The sequence below is a fragment of the Streptopelia decaocto genome, assembly GCF_964273445.1.
Source record: "Streptopelia decaocto genome assembly, chromosome: 6".
In the NCBI taxonomy this organism is placed as follows: Eukaryota; Metazoa; Chordata; class Aves; order Columbiformes; family Columbidae; genus Streptopelia; species Streptopelia decaocto.
In genome coordinates this window covers 46,942,353-46,965,091 of record NC_138660.1, presented here as the reverse complement: position 1 = coordinate 46,965,091, position 22,739 = coordinate 46,942,353, and the positions used below count along the sequence as shown (strand labels likewise).

The window sequence follows — 22,739 nt, the reverse complement described above, 5'->3', positions numbered from 1 at the left end:
ACAATGACAGAAGTTGCCAAGTAGTTATGTACTGCAGGCACACTGCACACAGGAGCCCATTGCTGCCTTTTGCAAATAATCTGTGACTCTTTGTCTGCTTTGTAGGTCTTATTTTGTCTGTCTATTTTGTAGGTTCTTCCAGGTGTGAAGTCACAGCCATCGTACTCCTACATCTGACAATGCAGCAATCCAACAAAAGAAATGCATCCTAGGTGATGTCCTGACAGAACTGCTAAGAGGGAGCCCCACACTGGTGTAGTAGAAAAACACCAGCGTGATCTGGGAGACGGAGGCTCTGGGAAATAATAGAGATTATGAACTGCTGTGGCACCTCTCCACAGTAATGGTGGACAAAAGCAGGTGTTCAATGATCCAAGAGACCTGAAGGCCCCATACAGCTTCATTTTTATGCCCGTGGGAGTTTGTGTTCCAAACAGATTATCAAATGCATCATTCAGCCCTCAGCAGTCACCTGTAGGTTGTCAAGTTTCCACCCCCATATAAACATGCAACCCCCTCGGACATCGTAGCTGTGCTAAAGATTGCTTCTGATTCTATACCAATCCACGCTTGCACCAAGTGGGCAAGAAGATGTGGAAGAGCAGGAAACAAGGAGAAATACAGGCAGGAGTTACTAATTGTGCTGCCTGAAATCTCTTCTGTATTACCAGTGTTCCATGAAGTACATTGCACTTTGTCTAACACTGTATTTTGCATTTTGTTCAGGTTTGATTTATTTAACACTCTGTAAGCTTTCACATTTCTCCAATTCTATTTTTAAAACTATTTGTTTAAATGTTAGCTGGCAAAACTGGGCTTCATTTTCCAGCTCAATAAAATTATGTGTTTGCTCTTGTTATTGGCTGCTTTAACAGGGTACACCAGTTTGAGCTATAAGAATTCATGAAGGTCTTCTGAGATACATAGTTTTAGGCATAAGTAAAATCCACTTGGGTAGAAGGTTCCATATGGGATAGTTGGGATGACTGGATGTAATCAAAGCTTGTTGAAAACATTGGGAACGGGGAGCATTTTGCAATTTGGAGATTTAGGTTCATAGAAGGTAGACTAAAATACATACTTATTTAATGTCAGTTTGCGGGCTTTACTGAGACAAAAGACATTTTATTAGACCAGCTCATATAACTGGAAAGAATGGACACATTTTGGGGCCTATGAATCCTTTTTTTGGAACTACATGTAATAAGCCTATGATCCCCTGTATGGAACTGACAGGCACTATGAAACTGATGCTTTGCGATCTCTAACATTTCAACATAAATCTGAAGGTTTTACAATACTCTTTAGCCAAACACTGATTTTGAAAATATAGCAGAGATTATTTCATTGTTTAAAACACAATGAGTAAAGGATTCCAGACAAGTAGGGAAAAAGATACATTAAACAACTAAAATTGATCATGTATAAATAATATGCTGTTTAAGCCACGTGATATTTTTTATGCATAGGGAGGCAGATTTATGTTTTTATTACATGCTGGTTTGCAATTAAAGAATAGAAATATTAACTTAATTTAAGCAATCAACAGAAAACTTAGTATCATTTTTATGACAACAATATGAGATAACCTGCTTGCCTCATGAGCTAATGACAATCTGGCATCCTTGGAAGTTCATGCATGAGTTCATTTGGCAGAAGATTCAGGGCTTAGATCTTCACTTCTCTTAGATGCTGTGACTTGTGAACCTTAAAATCTATGTTCTAGTTACCATTGTGACTAAAATGATCAACTACTTAAGTCCAGAGAGCAGGTCACACCAAATCCATGCAAATTAAAGCTAAACATCATCACACAAGTGATGTTCAAGTCAAGTTTTTCTTTAAAGAGTCAGAGTTCAACTTCTATTTTTAGGAGAACAGAGAGAATAATGAAGAAATATATTTGCATCCCACTCCAATCTGGCTTGTTCTTCACGTCTCTGTGTAGAAGTTTCCAACACTTTAGTAAGTCCTGGGTTTGAATTGGCAGATACTGTACTGAAACTATTTTAAGTTCCAGAAAACTGTTTCTTTTCATTTTTTAAGCCTCTATTTAAGCATGAGTTATCAAGCAGCTCAAAGACTAGCCAGAATTACAAGTATTTTTTGCTGTTAATCAGTTAATTAATTTCTAATTTGTATGTATTTTGACACTATCTATATTTCAAAAGTTAGCTAATCAAATACCAGGAAAGTAGTGTTGAATGTATGTTTGGGCATATCCTCTTACTACATATGACAGGCTTCAGAGCCAGCTGAATGTTCTACAGCAAAGGAAAAAGCAACTAAATACATGATTTGACAAGTGGTGTGTGTTGTCTCTTTTGCAATCCTGTTTTGTTTTCTTCTGTTTTCCTCCATAACTTCCCTGCAATGGGCCTTTCCATACCAGTTGGAATAGTCTTAAGGAAAACGCGCTTGCTCCCTTTCTTAGTTAGTGGACATTGGATATATTTGATGTTATTCAACAAAACAACGCCCAAATGCTCCCACATACTTAGGCCAGAGGCCATATATGAAACTGGTTAGCATCTGTTTTACATTTACAGCACTCAGTGAATACAATGATAAGTCAAGGGGATGATCATGGCAGAAGGTGCGCTCCAAGTACAATCCACCAGTATCTTTAACCGTGCTGCTACTCCACATTTTCTGCATGCCCAGTCTGCCTCTTCATTTCAGTAGTGTTGCTGCTTTATCTGTTCGTACTTGTGGCTGTGCCAGTTTATCTTTACGGCACGCCTGTTCATTCCATTCGCCCGACAGCGTCCTCGCTTATCACACCCATCAACCTCCACTACAACCACGAGCACAAACCTCGCACACATCAGCTCCCCGAGCCGGGGGGAGCGGCGAGAGAGGGGAGAGCGGTGGGGCCGGGACCGGGGCGCTGCCCGGGGACAGGCGGACACATAAACGTCTTTGCTAAGGCAGGGTTCTGAACGCGAGGGGACGAAGCTCTCGGCCAGCTTGTAAAAACTGCTTTAAAAACAAAACCAAACCAAAATAACAAACAAACAAAAAAAACCCCACACCAAAACAAAACAGACAAGCAACACCCTCCTGGAGAACCAGCAGCGCTACCACGGCCGTAGGTTGCGGAGTGCCACCCCGCTCCCGCCCCTCGGAGCGGCCTCCCCGCCGGGCGGGCAGCGGCTGCGGGGCGGTAACCGCCCGCCGCTCCGCCGGCCCGGAGCCCACCCCGCCCTCCCGGGCGGCCTCCCTTTCGCGGCGCTTGCTGCCGTGCACGGAGCTCGGAACATGGAGGACTACGGGCGTTTCTTGGCGCTGCTGGTCTCGGCGCTGCAGGTCGGCTTCGTGGCGGTCATCCTCTCCCTCGTCTGGGTCTTCCACTACCGCGAAGGGCTGAGCTGGGACGGCGGAGCGGGGGAATTCAACTGGCACCCCGTCCTCATCATCACGGGCTTCGTCTTCATCCAGGGCATCGGTGCGTCAGGGTCCCGGGGCTGGCGCGGAGCTACGGGGGAGAGGGGCTGCGGGGGCCGGGGCTGCGGGGAGCGGGGACGGTAGCGAGTGCCAGCGAGAACGCAGCTGTCCGCGCTGTGCGGCCGGAGCGCTGCAGGGAAGCCAGCGCTCCCCGAGAAGGGACAAAGGGTCCCTTGTAACAAGCCGAAACTGCTATATATGTTTTTTTCTGCAAGCACTTGTTTACCCTGGCCTGGGATTGCCTTGCACTTTGAGTAACGCTTGCGAGGTGTGTTTTCCTAGTTAGCCTGAAATTATGCAAGTTGAGAATGGAAATGCCAGAAATGCTGCCCTAGGACAGTTTCTCTCTTCTGGCTCCCTCTCTTCTGGCTCTCTCCCATGTCCCAAGAGGAGAAAGGAAAGTTCAGTACCACTGAAGCTAGATCCAGGAACGGCATTCGTGCCAAAGAAAATGTAGCACCATAACCATAGTTAAAATGAAATTCATCAGCCCAGACTTAGCATAAATTATTGTGTAAAATAGATATTTTAAATTAATTCTTAATCCTGTTCCATAAATAGCATACAGTGATTATGATGCAATGTTGTTTTTTGTTGTTTTTTGTTTGGTTCGTTGGTTGTTTTTTTATAGAGTGTAAGAACTTTGGATTATATAGAGTTCTGCCCTGGACGTTTCCCTTTACATTTATGACATGAACAGTAGCTTTTTTTCCCACTCCACACAATTAGTATGTTAGGTCTTAAGCGCAAGGGTTGTTCCTTGATGTCAACAGCAATACTGGAGTTTGAACTGTGTTTTTGCTGTTGGCGTAATTGGCTAATTGCAAGAAAATGACTAAATTAGTCACACTGTAGTTGATAAACTGTATCAGTTTAGGAAAGAAAACTACAATGCTCTCAGCCAAGTTTAAAAAGCAGATAATGATACAGCACCACAGAGGAGCTTATCTAGCATGTGAATATATTTAAACTAGAGGTAAATATTGCAAAAATTAGGGCACCTTTAAAATCCTACATCTGGGAGTGTCAATTTATGCTAATTGCATTAAAACTAATGAGGAATTTTGACACAGATGACAGCTTCCAATAGTAATTTTTAATAAAGTCATCGAAAAAATTATTGCGAGTTTCAACATGAAAAGTGAAAATGAAACATTAGTAACATCTCCAAGAAGGGCAGATAAATACTGCAGAGAACACTGGAAATTCTCCCATAGTTTTACCACTGACTTTTGTGGGGAGAGGACAGGGAAGATTTTAGTATTCTTAAGTAATGAAGGACCTCTGGAGACTTACAGAGCAGGAGTATTTTTTCTTCATAATAGAAGACAAACTAGAATTTTGTCTAGACAAACTCAGAATTTCATTTTTAATAACCTTAATTACATTTGCTTCATTGCTGAATGATACATTGCATTCATCCAGCCAGAAAACTTGTCCAGCACATCCGGACTTTCTTTCCAGTGGAACATGTTGTTTGCATCACATGTGCGCTTGCTCTTCGGCGGGAGCCCCGCCAGGGGTTGGAAGATGCAGGAGGAGTGGGTGGCTGTCTGGTTCTAGCTATGAAGGGAATGTTGTGATTTGAACATACACCGCAATTTTCTTTTTTTTTTCAATGGGAGTAGTGTGTGTTTTCAGCTTTCTGGCTTCAAGATACAAATTACTATTGAGCAATAAACAATGTTTTGAAGTTGTTTTACATAATATTGCTCAATGGAGAAGTGTAATTTCAGGCTATAAATAAGCAATGAGAAACACCTGTTGACTTCACTAACATATATATGCCTTACTGTGATCAAAGTACTGTATTTTATATAAGCATAGACTTTGTGAAGAAAATAGGGGTAGGTTTTCTGCAGCTTTTTCCTACACATTTTGTTGGTTTTTTTCTCTGAAACTCAGTTTTTCTCTAGTCACACAGTAAGGATGTTGCCTCAAGCCTTATATAGGTAAGGATATATTTAAAGTAAATGGAAGTTAACCGAACGTCAAGAAAAGAAAAAAAAAAAAAAAACAGGAATAAATCCAAGGAATCAACTGATAGGAGACCATTATTTGGGGAGGAAATTCTATTATATAACAAGAAAAGCAAAGTCAGAGACTGAAGGACTTATGTAGTAAATCAGATGAAATATCAACAGATAAGATACCACTGTGGATCTGATTCATATTTAGCTGATGGAAATCTGCCATTGAATTCAAAGTAATTTGGATGAGTCTGGAGAAAGGATGCCTCTTTGCACACACACAAAAAGTCTTTAAGTAGTTAAAAGTAGAAAGGACTTTCTAATAAATATCTTGGTTAAATTTGTGTGGAAAATTTGAAATAATAACCAAATCAACTGTTTCTTGAGCTCACTGAAGTCTATACAAGGACAGAAATGTTGTATTGATGTGTAGGAGGTAGAAGACATGACTGTAATAATGTGCATATTGGGAAGTAGATGTGCCCTGATAAAGTGCTGTCTATAGCTTGTCAATCAAATTTAAAAGCTGTAGGCATGTTAATATTCTTACTATTTGTGGATCAGCACCAATAGGTAAATGTTACCTGACAAAACTCTGTCAGTGCACAGCAATTGTCCAGATGATTTTCTAGACTTGGAGTGGGAAAAACACAGGCAATAAAAGTCTGTGTGCATATTAGTACAGCAACATTTTTGAAAATAATAAGATAGGAAAAAGCATGAGGAAAAAATGAGTTTTAAGAAAGCCTTGAAGGAATAGTAGAATGATGAAATGGATTAAATAAGTAAATAAGGAATTCTGTCTTATTTTACATGTGGAAATGTTGAACAACGACTGTAGACACCAGGGCATGTTCCAGAGGAGTATTTGCATGCTAGTTCATGTTTGGCCTGAAAATGATGTTTGGTTCTCTCCCAAAGGACTAATTAAGGAACCTATCAAGATGTAATGTAGCATAAATTATTTTTGAGGATTTCCCATTACTCACCTAATAAAATAATATTTTTTTCTACAGAGATGTGACAATCTCTATTGCAGACTGTGAAGCACCATAGTGGTTTTTAGGGTTGTGGAAAATTGAATAAAGAGTAAGTCAGAACAAGGAGAGTGGGGTAGTCTCTGTCTCACATCCTCCAATCAGTTCTCTACTGCTTATGAACCGTATGTAAACTCTATGCAATAAGGTGTACACTAAAAATCTTGGAAGATGCTTGCACAATTAATATTCTTCATCATACATGATATATAATGTCATACAATTTGTATTTTAAACAGGCTTAAAACATGAGGATGTAGCCTAACATCAGCAAGGTATTAATAAAGGAATACATCAGGAATGTTGCTTAAGAGTTCTTTACAGAGTGAAGAGAAGGAACAATCCTGGTCTGCCACATTGCCATGTGGTGTTACAGTGTCAAATTTCATTTGTATGGATAAAATCACCTAGGTGGGTGAGGTGACCTAACAGCTCACTGAGGCTGAAATATTCCTACTTCTATCCTCCACTTATCCCTTTCAGCTTTCTCCTTGCCTCAGACTTCATCTTCCTACTGGTTTATTTGTGCCAGCTCTGGCCCTTGTCAGAATTAACTCAACTAGCAGGAAAGTAACACCTACCCACCCCCCATTGCCAGAATGGAATGTTGATTTGCCTGCACAAAGTGTCTCAGAAGTGCCATAGATGGGAGAAGAGAGATGCTGGGCAGTGTGTGAGAGGAAGGAGAAAGAATGCGAATCTACTTTAAAGTAAGCATAGATTTTCATCTTGAAATACATCTAAAGATAATGCTTGCTCTGAGTTATCTCACAAACCTGATTACCTCTGCTTCAAACAACAAAACATCTATTCAAAGGAAAAACAGCTAACTCCTGGAGCTTCGAACATCCAATGGGCTGCAGAATTCTCAAGAATTGGAAAGGCAAATCATTGCTGAGCTGTAAGGGTCTCATCACAGGCAACTTGTCAAGACACAGCTCTCTTGACAAGCTTAGTTTGAGTCCCTTTGAAATTATAAAGGGGCACTTGTCCATTCTGATGTTAAAGTGGTTCCCAAAGAATCTAGTGGGTGTTCAGAACTTGCTGAAGCAACAGGATCAGCCAAGAAGGAGCAGGAGAGGAAATAGGAGTGAAGAGGAACATTCCTTTCTGGCAGGTGCGAGGTGCTGTGCAGTGCACCCCCAGTGCACTCAGAACCACGCTTGTGTTGTTTAAGTTGGAAGGCGTCTCACGAGCAATCCATTACACCTCCCTACAGCATGTGCAGCATGTGCTAGTCAGAAATACTAGAGGGCTAACTCTAGAATTTTGCTTTGTGCTTTTGGCAAAGAACAGATGTCCCGTGCTACATACAAAATATTGCAAGATTACTCTGCAGTATGTGACATGCTTTAAAATCACAGCTCAAAACAGGAGTGAGAAGCTTTGTCTGAGGAAATCTAGACTGTCAGATTTCTTAACAGCAGTAGAGATACTGTTACTAGAGAAAGTTCTTAATGGGACTGCTTTAGCTTGTTATGACTAAAAATGCTGTAACTGTGTATGTGCTTTTAATTAACTCAGGCTATTTTGAGATGAAATTACACGATGTCTGAGTCAGTTCTTAAGAGCTTGCACCACTGAAAGCAGGATCTTCCCCCTCCTTTCCCTTTTGTTCACCAAATTGTCTTGCTTCCTCCTGCTGGTCAGAAAAACATGACTTACGACAAAGGCAGCGGGAAGCACATAGAAATAGAGCAAAAGTGGTGATGGGGAAATGGGACTGTGTCTTTTCACAGTGACCAACACTCAGATCTGCTCAAGTTGCAATGTGTAACACCACACACAGCCGTCAAGGAAAAAGGTTTAAACCAAGTTGTACTATCATTCATATGTCCTGGGCTGTGGCATGTAACATGCTAATGCATGGTATTATTAACAAGAGTCCTAGCCATTAGTCTGTATTCCTTTCTTGTCTGTCGTACTGTTTATGGGAAAGAGCCCAGATAGAGATCTAAGACTATGTGGACACATGACTAGGGAGTTTTTGATAGTGATTTGGGAAGTTAAATCAATGAGATTACAGCATCTTATGCACCAAAGAAAAATTTTCTACAAATTTTTAGCTCGGACTTGACTCTGTGATCAAGGACTGAAAACTGAGACCAGGACCTAGGCACATCAAGTTTACTTCAACACATACAGAGTCCAGTACATTGCTGCACTTGGAATAAATATTGACAATACTATGGGCCATATTGTAAGATGGAACTACAAGGATTTACTGGGAATACTCATGGGATGCTGAGGCTTGTTTGGGGCCTTTTTGGCATACCTGCTTTACAAAGTTGGAAATCACAATCACTACTACTAAATTAACTAATAATAGTCTGATGCAGTCAATTATTTCCATATCAACAAGATATAAGACTACCATATAACTTTTGGGGAACTGTTAAAGGTGATCATAAGATTGGTGTGCTGAATAATACCTATGTCATATAGACTGATTACTGTCAAACTGTCTTAAAAACCAAGGTTTCTATCTTCCTGATTTGTAGGATTTACTACTGTTACTTTTTAAAAGTAGAAAGCTGAGAACTACCTAAGTGCTGTGTATGTTTAAATACTCTAAGGGTCACTTTCATTCCAGCGTTACATTTTCACACACTATGTAAAAGCATACATTCATTTAAAATTTTATCGTAGTCTGGAAATTTCACTTGTGAACAGTATTTTCTTTGTGAATTATTTAGTGCAGACATCCAAGTAAAAAACAGAAAAAATGTAGAGAGAGCTTTGAAATTAGTAATTTATTATTATTCATCAAAACATACAGTATGAATATCCTATTAATTTTCCATAACCTATGCTTTTTGCATAAGAAGCTGGGGTTATGGAGAACTATTAAGTAAGGCACATGAGAACCACTTATTTAAATTCTTAATCTTTGTATTTATCAGGCAATACTTTTTTTTTTTTTTTTTCTGGTGCATATTTATTGCTTAATGTTTGGAAGAGGAACTTTTTAAAAAACATGTATTTATTCTTTTGTTTTAGGACAGCTAATTATATATAAGGATTTGAATGTAATTTCATAAGCAGAAAACTTAAATGAGGATATGCTGAATGGGATGAATGGAGCTCAGTCTTTTTGCTCAGGCAAGACACTATGGATGTGTGCATTAGCCTTGATTGCTCAGCTGATCAGCTGTCCTCATAAATATTTGTCCCCTGCTATCTGAATATACTTATGTGCTGTCATACATGCAGAATTACTACCTAGTTTGTAATCAGATGTACCTGGGACTTCAGTGATCTAGTCTGGTCTGCGTGTGTCCCCTGTGGAAAGCACCTGGCATATACGAGAGGCAGGGGACAGCTGTGGCAGGGAGGGAGCAGTGGAGACCTTGAGGAAAGAGCCTGGGAAGAAGCAACTCTAGGCTTCTGGAGTTAGATCACTAGAAATTGTTGGTTTTTTCACACTGGACAAAACACTGGTTGCTGGAGTTATTAATGCAAATGTAGGCAAAAGCCCCTTAGATTCATCTAACAGTGTTGGAAGAGTTGTAGTTGCCAAATCCTTTTGTCTTTTAAGAGTCAGATCATGATTCCCTTATGCTGAGTAGCGTTTTCTCATTTAAGTTATCCTATTAATATCAATGTAATAGCATATAAATATATATGCAATTAGAGAACAGCATTATCCAAAGATGGCAAAGAGAATAACCATTAAAAAATAATCTTGCACACTTTTTCTCAATAGGTGTTCTTCTGGATTTAAGAATTGGGCCCTGTTCTGCCAATCTGACAAGTAGCAGAAAAAAATCAAAATCCTGTTTGATCAGTTTGAGGAACAAGGAAGAGACGACACCAAATTGTTTACTGTTTTTTTGAAACATGCTTAAGTTTTTTTAAAAAATTAGGAAGAAGTCTCTCTAAAAGCTATATTTAAACCTCAGTTGTATATTTGGAATATGCTATGCTATGTGTAGGAAAAAGCCTAGGCTTTTTTAGAGGATTAAATGTTGGATTTTCCTATAATTTACAATGTGACTATGTGAATGATGCATGATTATCAAAATCTGAGAGAAGTTATCCTGCAAGGCATAAAATCTCGTTTCTGTTCTTTCTTCAGCTATTATTGTGTACAGGTTGCCCTGGACATGGAAGTGCAGCAAACTCCTGATGAAGTTCATACACGCTGGATTAAATACCATAGCTATGATTCTTGCGATTGTTTCTCTGGTAGCCGTGTTTGAATACCATAATGCCAGCAATATTCCAAACATGTACAGTCTGCACAGCTGGATTGGGCTGACTGCTGTTATATTTTATTCTCTCCAGGTCAGAATATAACTGTATTTATAAACAGGTTGTAAATTTGAAGAATGTGTTGGATAATTCAGGCTCATTAATATACTCTAACTACTGGGATATCCATTTATATTCTGTCATTTGGCAAATTAGCATGTAAATGTGCAAATACTAGATCGTTGACTTCAAAGAAAAATGTATTTTAAAGCATGTTTTGTTTATTTGCTAGGATAATGGGAGTTGATTTACTATTCAGTTACACAGTAGTTTGTTTCTAAGCTCTGTAAACTGCTGAAGTTAAAGCAAGTGATTTGGTTTGTTGGTAGCATATTTAAATACAGTTAGTGCTTTCATTAAGGAAGCCTCAAATGAAGTAATTGTTTTTATTTTTTTCCAACTATCATAATTTTAAGTAGCAACTTCTTGGTCTCAAGCCTTGTGTTTATCAGCAGAAGCAGTGCAGCAGGAAGCGATGCAGATTGAAAGGATCTGACAGCTCAGTTAGCTACTGCTGGCTAACCAGTTCTCCTGAATCAGCAAAACTGTGATAAATGTTTGTGTGCGTGCTTTTACCCGCTCCTGTTGGCAGAGAATTAGAGTTACCATAATGTAGAATGAGCTAACTTAGTATGTTTTGCATTTGTCATAGAAGAAGAGCAGGCATGCCCTTACATTTAGTATACACATACAGATGTGATGTTTCTACATATACATTCTGAATTCTCTGTATTGTTATTACACTATGGAAATGTATTTTGTTCCATCAAATTCTGATTTTTTTTTTTCCAAAACACTAATAATTAAAAAATAAGACACTAATTATTTAGTGATCAAGCATAGAAAATCCCCAGCTGTGGGATTTGAGTTCTGGACTCCCATCCTTCACTGCTCAGGCTAGGAGGTACAGGAAATAATGTTGAAATAGCAGGTTTAACACTTAGAAAAAATAAAGCATATTGCAGCATTGTGGAGTGTATTATTTGTAGTTGAACAACAGCTGATGAATGAACAATGTTAACATTTTCCTTATCTTAATAATGCAGTTATTTCAGGGAAATCTGTGCTGCCAGTTTACCAGGTATCAACATTTTTTCTAATATTTAAGATAAAGAATTATGAATAAGATCTTATTTCTACTTTTCACTTTTCCACTATAAACATGATCAATGCCATTTAATGCCTTGCTTGTCTCATCACTAGAACTGTGGTGTTACTTCCTCCAAACGAGGATGTAAGTCTCTAGTCAGACTTATGCTTGTTAAATGATTGAGCACTATTGTTAAAAAATAGTCATGAAGTAGCATCTCTGTGAACAGAGACACTTGGCATTTGCCAGAAAGGGTATGCCAGTCTCAGAGTTGAAAAATTATTGGGGGAGATTCTCACATAATACTATACCTACAGGAACAATGGTGTAAATATATTGTATTTACGCCAAATGTATATTAATACAGTATAGCACAAGGACGTAAATTTAAAAATAGGGCAGAAATGTAAAATGGAGACTGCCTCTTGGTAAGGAAGGTCTCTGAAAACTAGTACTCAAAGATGACATGAAGCTCAAAATGAGTTCTCACAATGCTGTGACAACAGGAAAAGTAAATTCTCTAATAGGAGGTTATCTTAATCTCCGTATATGGCATTGGTGAAACTAATATGAAATACTATGGATTTTTTTTTTTAATGTAAAAACATAATAATTTAAAAAAGCAGATAAAAACTGGGAAAGTAATTTGATAGCTGGAAAAACTATCTTCCAGTGGAGGACTTAAAAAGCTCTAACTGTTTAGCTGATATAAAGAAGATTAAGAGATTACTTGATTACAATGTATTAAAAAGCTTCCCAGGGAGAAAACACCAGGCTCTTTAATGCAGCATGGAAAGACAAAACCAGGACTAAGGCTGGAAGTTAAAGCAAGATGAAATACAAATTCATGCACTGTTTCTAATTTAGCAGCAGGGGTGAGTAATGGCAGAACAAACTAAAAAAGGGAGACAACTTCAATATGATCAGGCAAGCCTGTGACTGCAACCATGTGACATGATGGGTCACCTTCCATCACAAAACTAGTGCTAACAGGAAGACTCATGTCCCCTGAGTAACTTCATGCCACCCACACACATCTTCATTCTGTAAATGCCAACTGATTGGTATCTATCTATGTATATCTCTATATTGAGATATAGATCATTGCCTTTCTAAAGACATGTACTTTAATAAGGTTAAATTATTTAGTCCACTCAAGTCAGAAGGTTAGACTGCCTTCTGATATTCATTTATGTGTAAATCTGTAACAGAAACAGAGAACAGGAGCTGAAAAGACTGTAAAAATGTACCTACCCACACTTTCAATGTATTACTGAACTAGTGACACTGAAAACTTGTGTTTGCAGTACTTAGTTTGGTATCTGCATTTGCCAGCAGTATCAGTAAGTTTGGACACTGATATTAGGTGGGATCATTTATAAAATATTTCATGTCTGCTTCCCAGGTGCTAATCCAGAATTATTGCTTTGATTTTGAAGGGAAACACATTCAGAAATAAAACTGCCAATTCTTTACAAATTTGTATGTGAAGATATCTCGAAATGGAATTTCTGTGATGATTTTCATTCTGCTTGAAGTGCAACGTGTCTCCCATATAGCTTTAACTAAGAATCTGTTCTGTGTTTAGCTTTTCTTGGGTTTCGCTGTCTTTCTGCTCCCTTTTGCTCCAGTTCCTCTCCGAAGAGCTGTCATGCCAATACATGTTTATTCGGGTCTTACCATCTTTGCAACAGTGATTGCGACAGCTCTCATGGGAATCACAGAAAAGCTTATATTTGCATTGTAAGTATTTGTTTTTCACTTGTTTATTAAGGTGCTTCCATTTGCACAGAATTATAACCATCTAGTATTGGGTCACTGGTTTGGTTTGGTTTGGTTTGGTTTCGTTTCGTTTGGTTTCGTTTGGTTTCGTTTGGTTTGGTTTACAAAGACCTCCTACCTAGTAGGAGACTGCTCTTTTTAGACCAGGATTGTCTTCAAAACAACTGACCTTTTTTTTTCTTCCCTTCCAAAGGCGAAATCCTGCATATAGCTCTTCTCCACCAGAGGCAACTTTTGTCAACTGTCTTGGGCTTTTGCTTGTCATATTTGGTGCACTTATTTTGTGGATGGCAAGCAGGCCCCACTGGAAGCGCCCCCCAGAAGAGAATGCTAAAGCTCTGCTGCCCGTTGGAGGGACTCCCGAAGGCACAGAAGCGGAATCCACAATGACAGACGGGAGTCAGGCAGATAAAGCTGACCTGAGGATCAATAGTGATGTAGCCAGAAAACAAAACCTCAAGCTTGATGAAGCAGCCCAACGATCAACTATGTAAAGAAATTACACAGAATGAGAGTACTATTATACTGCCAAACCCCCCTGGTTTCTTCCAGTTTAATTATATTGATATATAAATAGGTTGGGATTTTAGTTTCCATATGGCTTGCTCAAAGATACTCATGTTTTCTGCATATGAATTTAAATTCCAATAAGTCCTGAACATGTTTTATTGGTTCATACTCAGTCTTCATTTAAAAAATGAGGGTGTGAATGACATCACATAATGGGAAAAACACATAATTGAAAAATGTTTTCCATATCACTTCTTAATGCTTATATCTTTTAGAGTCATGAAAAATTAACAAGATCGAGACTTAGTTCTGCTCTGCGTGATTTTGCAGGTTACAAAACAGAGTCATGAAGTATACCAGATAGCAGAATTTAGTAGCTCATATAATTTTTCTAGTAATGTTCACTTTTCTAAAGCTCTGATTGCTCAACCTGATTAACCCCCTCACGAACTACTAATATGTATCTGGGATCTGAGGTCATTCAGCACTTTGCAGAACTGCACCATAAAAATGTTAAGTCTAAAATTTTGAATTCAGAAAAATAAATCAAAGTTTGCCATGTTTCCTTTAAAAACTTTTTTTTTTTAATTTTTTAATCAAAAGGTATGTGTTGACTTTTTAACCAACTCTACCAAATATATTGTATATAGACAACATTTGGCTTTGGATCATGTGTAATCATTACTGAAATCTAAGGAAATTTTAGGACATACAAATGCAGACTTTGTCTTCTTTGGAAAGCTGTAGATACACACAGAAGGCAGCATTTTACTATTTTTATTTGATAGGACAGCTCTATTGATTCATGGCACTAGACTAGAAATCAGGAGCTTAGAAACCAGAGAAGACTGCTAGCAGAAGAAAGGAGCCTGAAGTGAGAAATGCTGCCTCCAAGAAATAGCTGAGCTTTGCTGATTTGATTAAAATGCTACCTGTTCACTCAAAGCCAATTTTGGTATCTCTATGCTGGCGTCAAAACAATTATTGTCACGGGCATGAAGACATACTTTAGTCTACAAGCACACTATTAAAAACTCCATGACTTTTTAATTTGAAGTTAAAGTGTTAAATAATGCAGTTTGAGTCTCTACTGGCACTTATTTTTACAGCTCTTTCTTTTAACCAGAGTATTGATGTATTATGCTCATTCATTATTTTCACAGATATAAACAATATTGATAATTTTTAGTATCATAGAAGAATAATTATAGTAGATAATTTTCATTGCTCGTGTCCACAATAATGAGCCTTTCTATTATAAGCTCTTGTAAAAGCTGCAGAGCCCACTACAAGTCCAAAGTTACCACTGTTCATGTTGCAATATAGACAGTTTCAGACAGCATATAACTTCCTGCGTTTTTTAGACTACGTAAATTTTTATCTGCTATACCTTTTAAAAATGTTTAGACGTATTAAACTTTAGCAAATATGCAATTCTTGAAATTCAGTGTTGCACTAATACAAATAATTTTGGTCATGTGCCATTTTGGATCTTCTCTGACAAGAAGCACCTTGGTCCCTGTTATGTGATTTGTAATAACATTTAATTATTTGGTGAATGCAGTGTAGAAAGCTAGCATAGTAAAATATTTGAAAAACTGTTCTGCTGTACCATGTGGTACTCAAGGACTGCATCCCAGAGTTCTGTGTTTTTACTTACATATGTTTGTGGATGACTGAGACCCAACCTAGCATTGGTATATTGCTTCATTTGAGAAAATACATGCTTTTAAATGCCATGGTGTAGCCTTCAGGTATGATGGAAGGAATACTACCCTATTGTGTGAACGCCCCTCCAGTCCTACTGTGTGCAATGGATCAAACAGCTTTTTGACTGTTTTTCAAGTTCCATACTTTTATCTGTCCTCCCTAAAATGGTTCTGCACAGCTTTAACATAAAATCCAAATAGTACTGATAGCAGCTCTCTGAGAGGAAAACAAGAGCACTTGTTTTACATGACATTAGTGCTCAACTGACATGACATGATTATGTTATGCATCTTATTACAAATTTATACGTTGAACATTAAGTAGGAAGAGGGATTCACAGTAGCTTCTGGAGAACACTAAACTGTGCTGTCTTCTGATCTTCTTATGTTCTGCTCAACAAGTCAGTTGTTTGGGGTTTTTTTGTGAAATCAGTAGGCATCTTACAGCTGCTGGATGCACATTTAGTCTTTGTGAGAGAGCACTATTAACACTTTTCAAGTGTAACAGGTGAAGTGGCTTTTCATACTGCACTCACACAGGCAACAGCAGGTTAAGTTGGTATGTAGTGGCCTGTTATTATGACTCATCCACCTGTGAAAATGAGCTCATTCAATCCTTGCATAGTACTAAGTCATCTAATAAAAGCATGTGTTTGTGTGGTAGTTGCTTGTCTAAGGATTGTTCTGGAAGAAACTGTACAGTATATTGGGAAACAAAACACACATCTGTGATTTCTTTTGTTACAATACTGACTTGGACGTATTGAAATCAACAGCTTTTAGGTGGGTGGTTCTATATGCTGTTAAAATTAAGCTGTAGTAACCAGCATGCCTTCCATTTATTCCATGTTCAAGAGTCAGGGTACTTGAAAAAGAACAGTGGCATTTCTTTACTTCTCTATTCTGATTATATAAACCTAATTGAAAAATCAATGATTAGCAAACTTCTGAGGGTGGTCTGCCAGACTACCTTTTTGTTTTTTCAACTCTGAAGTTAAATGTGATAGTAGAAACTCAGTGGTGTTTGGAAGATTCTGTTCTGGGAAATTATAGTGATCAGTGATATCTCATGTGTATGAACTGTGGGATTCTGCCTGCTTTGGTCTTCAGAAGATCCTGGTGAGATGCAGTAGCTGTGGGCTCCTAAACCTTGCTCATCTTCTTGTGTGGAATTTAAAAGACTCAACATCCTATAGACTTTTGGCTTCAGTTCTAGACTGATTTAAAAGGTCTTTAAGTATCCTTGCAACATATGAGGTTAGTTCAAGTGCTAAATAAAAATACATAGGGCTTTGGAGAGTAATTTTCTCTAGAAAAAAAGGCATTCCTAAAGCTGCTTCTCCAAGTGCCATTAACTTTCCTTTCATGCACCTTTTCTTACCTCTATTTATATGTAATAGTAGCAACATGGAAAATTAAAAGGTGTATTTTCAAATATATAAATGGGCGGTAGAACTCTAGCTTTTTTATCAGGATTTCTGTGCATGTTTGGAAATCTTCTACATTGTTGTTTTTACAGGGACATGATTGTAGAGCTTACACTCCAAGTTTGGGTTCCTATAAAAACATAGGAAGTTACAAAACCTAACATTAAAAGTGCTAATTTTTTAAGATGCTTGGAAAAAAAAATGAAATGTATTTACATGCTGTTATGCAGTACTGCTTACAGAAGCAGAACAGCATTTTTTCCAGCATTAATGAAACTGAGAACTGATGGTGCGAATTAGATTTTAAAACTGAATGTACAGTAATTACATGTATGCTTCTTACTACATGTAACCAAGAAGATTGCATATGATATTGTAAATACAGATTACTTGTTTACGTGGATATTTTATTGAGAGACTAAAAGATATTGCCAAATATTTTCTATTTCAGAACCCTTCTTTATGCCTCTGTTTCAGAAAATTCTTTCCTCTGTTTCTAACTGTTCACAAGAACTTAATTATTTTATTGTTTTGTTACTCACGGTACTTATTTGTAGATGAAAGCAAATATTTCATTACAATGCCTATTTTACTTATTCTTTTTTGTATGTTAATAAAAATGATTTTTCAAGCTTATGATACCACTGAGTACAAATTTATATTATGGTACTAAAATACAACTTTCTAAGTTTGGCAAAAGATCAAATTATTCTTATGATTACTTTTTTCTTAAATGGGAGGATAGTTATACAAAATGAATTAAATATTTTTTAATTCCAAGTATTCCTGATGGAATTTTGTACTCTGTAGTGTTAGAAGGATAGTCAGTATATAACAGAAAGTGAAGGAGTTCACCATATACAGAAAGAATCTGTATTTCACCTTCTGATCATAATAGAAATAGAAATTCCCCACACCAGTTGTTGGAGGGGGAAAAAAGACCCCAAACTATCCTTGGTCATAGAATCATAGAATGTCCTGAGTTGGAAGGCTGTAAAATCCAAACACACTCAGATAAATAGCAGCCAAACTGAATGCAGGGCAAAGGTTTTAGCCCCATGGAATCTTCTGAGCTAGATTTAACAACTGCACATCAAGTTACTCCTCAACAGATTATTGATCATAAAATGCTATTAATAGCAAAACTATCATGAGCATATCTGAAACAGGTAAGAATTAAGGCATGTTCTTTAGCTTAGTGAGATTAATTGGAAATTCTTCTAAAAGTGTAACACATAAGCAGATTATTCCTGAGTATCATACAGCTGTTGGCTAAAACTTTTCAACATGATCATCATCATGGAAGAGTAAAAAATACTGTTACAATTATCAGTATAGCAGAATATTTGCTGTATTCAAACCTGACAGTTCCCTTTGGCTGAGAACTTATCTGTCTCCTGTAGGCTGGATTTTTTAGGGAAAGTTCTGGTAAAACAGTCCATATTTTTTCAATATGTTAATTACAAAATTCAGTAAAAGCTCAATTGTATTCACACTTGAAAGAGGGGACTCAAAATTTTGGCAGGAGGACTGCATTTGTGTGGAGAAGTGGGTTTTGTAAGTAGCTGATGGAACCCTTGTAACTTACGTAAAGAGTTTTGCCTTGTGTTATGGTATGAGCAACACTTCTGATCTGTGTATGACTAGTTGGCAGTAACAAAGGGTAAATTACTATACAGGAAGAGACTGAAGTCCAGGTCAGAAAAACTGAATGATAACCATTCCAAGCGATGTGGCTAACAGAAGAGTGGAGGTAAAAGTGAGAAATCCAGTTACTACTGTACACAAATCAGAACTTTGGTTGTAACAAAAATGACAAGGCCATGGATATCTCTAATAGAAGTACAAACAACTGGTATAAATTTCAATGAGCTCACTTAGGTTTGCCAGATGTGGTCATCAGAGACTGCCAACTAACATATGTTAGCTTGGGGCTTGAGTTGAATCCATAGGCTGCTCGTTGGCTCTCAAATACCATCTTTTGCCTATCACCAAGTCAAGCAACAGCTATAAATAGAGCTATCAGAAAATGGATAAAAGTGAAAATGTTTGCAATTCTTATTTCAATTTTCACTAGCATTTCATTCCAACAAAACAATTTCCATCTAGCGGTACTGAAAGTCTGTAGGACATTATTAAATAGTGTGAATAATAAGCAGATTTTCAAATTTTTTTGTAGCAGACAATCCTTCTCACATGTGTGCACAAGCAGTAATCCACTAGGTGGCAAGCACTACCAAAATGGCCTTAGTTGATACAATATGAGTCATCTGCCTTAAAATAAAATTACAAGGTTGGTAGACATAAAACACACAGTCATGTCAGAATTTATATATTATTTTAAAGGGCTCACTTCAGATACAGTATTTCTTCATCTCTGATGTTGGAAATCATTCTTTACTGTGCTCTGCCTCAGACTTCTTAAAACTCCTATTTGTAACTTCTGCGCAAGTACGAGCTTGGAAAGAACATAGGACCCTGCAAATTTAGTGATAAGCTCATATACAAGGTATTCAAGTAGCAAGTATCAGACAAAACCAGGAACTTCCAGTACTTTTGCCATTTGATCTTGCATTCTCACATAAAATTTAACCCTGATAAAGTGAACATTAGTGCCAATTTCAAATAACCAAAAAGTAAAGCTCTTCCCTCTGATACATGCTAACATCTTCTATTCTTAATATACTCTATTTGTGAACATGGACTTTGTAAGCATGTTTTCTGATATAATCCGCTGAATATACTGGTGTTGGTACTACTGAAAGACATTTTGTACATGGTACACTAGTGCTACCTCTTGATCTGACTTGCTTACGTGTCCTCACAGGCTATACTGAAAAAGACTTTTTTCTCCTATAGCCAACTATGGCAGTGATTTCATGGTGTCAGTAACAGTGGAAGTACTGATGTAGACAGGGTACTGTGGTTTTTCACAAAGGTATTCATGTTTAGGCCAACAAAGTGGCAAAATTCAGTGTAATTCTGATTCTCCAGAACATTACTCTCATTATTGCTATGACTATTGGATCTGGTAAAAACACTGTGTTAAAACACTTCCAGTATAGGTATTATCCTAGCAATTGTCCTTGAGTGCTTGATCTTTTTGTTAAAAACATCAATTGCTGTCGCAGTTAAGGAATAGCTCATAGGTCACTGCGGCAATGGGAGCACTAATACTGTCTGGCTACTGTTTCAGAGCAGCTATAGAGAATGGGATTAAAAATACAAGAAAATTTACATGAGGATTAATTGCTGTTATTACTGCATCTGTAATGAAGAATTTGAACAAAGTCTCAGTAACACACAGCCTCTGAAATCATTTTAGTCTGTCCCAAATGCAATGGATAACAATTTAGATAATGTTACAATTGTTGGGCCCTTGAACACGCTAATAGGCCTTAAAAGGCCTGGCCAGCTTCAACCGGAACCCTGACACACGTATGCAGGGGCTTTAATCAAGATCAATCTGGGTGCTTCAGTCCTTGCCTGTGCCCCAGTGGACCTGAATTCCTGGTCTGGTTTCTGCCTGAGCCCATCACCAGTGATCACAGGACTCTGCCCCTCAGTGGGTCTGATTATGACCTGTGGACTGACTTTCCACCGTGACTGTCAACCTGCCTCAGCACCATGAATTTGCCTGACGATGTTGAACCCTGCTGCCATTTCCATGCCTGCCCCGCTTCCAGCCAGCCCTCATTGCTCCCTGACAGCAATCCTGTATATTCAGCCTCTACTCTGCACTGCATAGATTAGTCTTCATGGACTATTTGCTGTAGACAAGCAGTGGCTTCTCCATTTATAACTATTTATTCTCTTCATATGGTTTTGTGGAAATACTTGGCTTTAAAAGCCTTAAAGTTACATTTTAGTTATAACTCACAAATAAAGGATGACATGCATGAAGTGAATAAAGATGTTTACTGGACAGTCATTAAATAAAAAATAAAGCACTTTTTATATGCTTTTATAGAGGGATAGGAAATTACATCACCCCTTCACAGGTCTCCATATTTACTAAGAGTAGCAGCTGGAAATGTATGAGTATGCTTCTTAAAGTCTGTAGCAATGTAAAATCAGAAATAAATCTTGTCCTCAATTTATTGCATCCATTAAGCAGAAGTTGGAAGGGCCTTGCAAAACAAATCTGCAGCAGCTTTCACAGTGCTGCAGTAGAAGACTTCCTGGCTCTTTTGTCTGTACTGACAGTTACACAGCTGGTGACTGAAAATTACAACCGCTGCCCAGCAAAGGAGGCAGCATTATCGGTGGACTTGGACGAAATGTCTTTTGCTACCAAGCAGTGGGACCCAGCCAATGGAACTGCAAAAGCTGAGGAAGTATTTGTCTGTCCACGAGATCGTACATGTATAACCAAAAGCAGTATTTGTCTTGGAAGAATTTGCATACGGACCTAACCATTGCTGTCCTAACCTCAAATAAATGAAAGTTCACAGACAACAAAAGCAGTCAGCCATTCCCACACTAACAGGGGCTCAAATCCACTTTGAAAAAAGGTATCTTCAGGTAAGGATTGCTTCCAGAGTTTTCAGTGGACTTCAGAGACAGTAGAGTTCAATGTTATTCCAATCCTTGACTGTACCTGTACTCTGTTTTTACCTGCTTTTTCTAGAAATTCAAATATTCTGGCACATACAGCACTCATTTTGATTTCTTCCTTCATAAGCCTGTGCCAGTCACCAGGGAATCTTGCATACTCTTTGTGATTTTCAATTGCTACTCAGGTACTAACACAGAAATAAATATAGGAATCTCTATTAGGGAATCTACACATGGTTTGAGCTCTTCACAGCAATGCCCAGGTCTCCTTCCTAAGTTAAGAGGTGATTACAATCCTCTGAAGAGTTCAGACATTTCTTCACATTTTCACTACAAATGGCATTATTTTGCACTTACTAACATTAAGCTTTCCAAGTCACTGAGTTACACATGCTCCATTCACTAAATGACAGTTCTTTCTTATTCCAAACTCCCTTCTCCAGTTTTTCTAAGGACATTTTATTCCTACCTCTGTATTCCCTGAATTCCCTGTACTCCCTGCTCTAGCAAACAAAATCTTTATATCTCTGAGTATGTTTTCTCTGTTTTATAATCTTGGTAATCATTTTCCCATTTAGGAGAGGGCAAGTCAGTTTAGTATGAATAACAGTTCCTCCTAAAGCCTTAAAGGACTAATTCAATCTGCAGTAAGCTCTTGTGGAATGCAATAAATGGATACAAAGTCATTTTGTACATCAGTTCAATATGTACAAATTCCGATTATATTACAAACCACACTTTTAGATTTATTATGTTGTCAACATATTTGTATGATAGTTATGTGTATTATACTTGATCTTCCTTTGCCTATCTCTAAAAATTTAAAATACCCCTAATGAAATTACCAGTAACATTTTTGAATATGTAGGACTGCAATAATAAAGAATACTTTGGGGTTTTGACCTAACGTATTGAATTTTCAATTAAAAATATTTTTTGTGGCTTTAGAGCCAATC

The 22,739-nt window shown here is 37.9% G+C and overlaps 1 protein-coding gene across 1 annotated transcript; it reads left to right on the top strand.

The window, feature by feature from the left end:
* Nucleotides 1-3,040: 3,040 nt before the first annotated feature.
* CYBRD1 (cytochrome b reductase 1) lies at nucleotides 3,041-17,862 on the top strand. The gene is made up of 4 exons (XM_082055652.1): nucleotides 3,041-3,448; nucleotides 10,533-10,741; nucleotides 13,387-13,541; nucleotides 13,774-17,862. Exons 1-4 carry the CDS (start codon nucleotides 3,262-3,264, stop codon nucleotides 14,072-14,074), a joined length of 852 nt encoding a protein of 283 aa, XP_081911778.1. The 5' UTR covers nucleotides 3,041-3,261; the 3' UTR covers nucleotides 14,075-17,862.
* The last annotated feature ends 4,877 nt before the right edge of the window (nucleotides 17,863-22,739 follow it).

Excerpts from the sequence above, each read along its gene's own strand:
- CYBRD1 (XM_082055652.1), top strand. The coding sequence starts at position 3,262 with ATGGAGGACTACGGGCGTTTCTTGGCGCTGCTGGTCTCGGCGCTGCAG. Across the intron at positions 10,742-13,386 it reads TTATATTTTATTCTCTCCAG|CTTTTCTTGGGTTTCGCTGT; the intron begins GTCAGAATATAA and ends TTCTGTGTTTAG. Across the intron at positions 13,542-13,773 it reads GAAAAGCTTATATTTGCATT|GCGAAATCCTGCATATAGCT; the intron begins GTAAGTATTTGT and ends TCCCTTCCAAAG.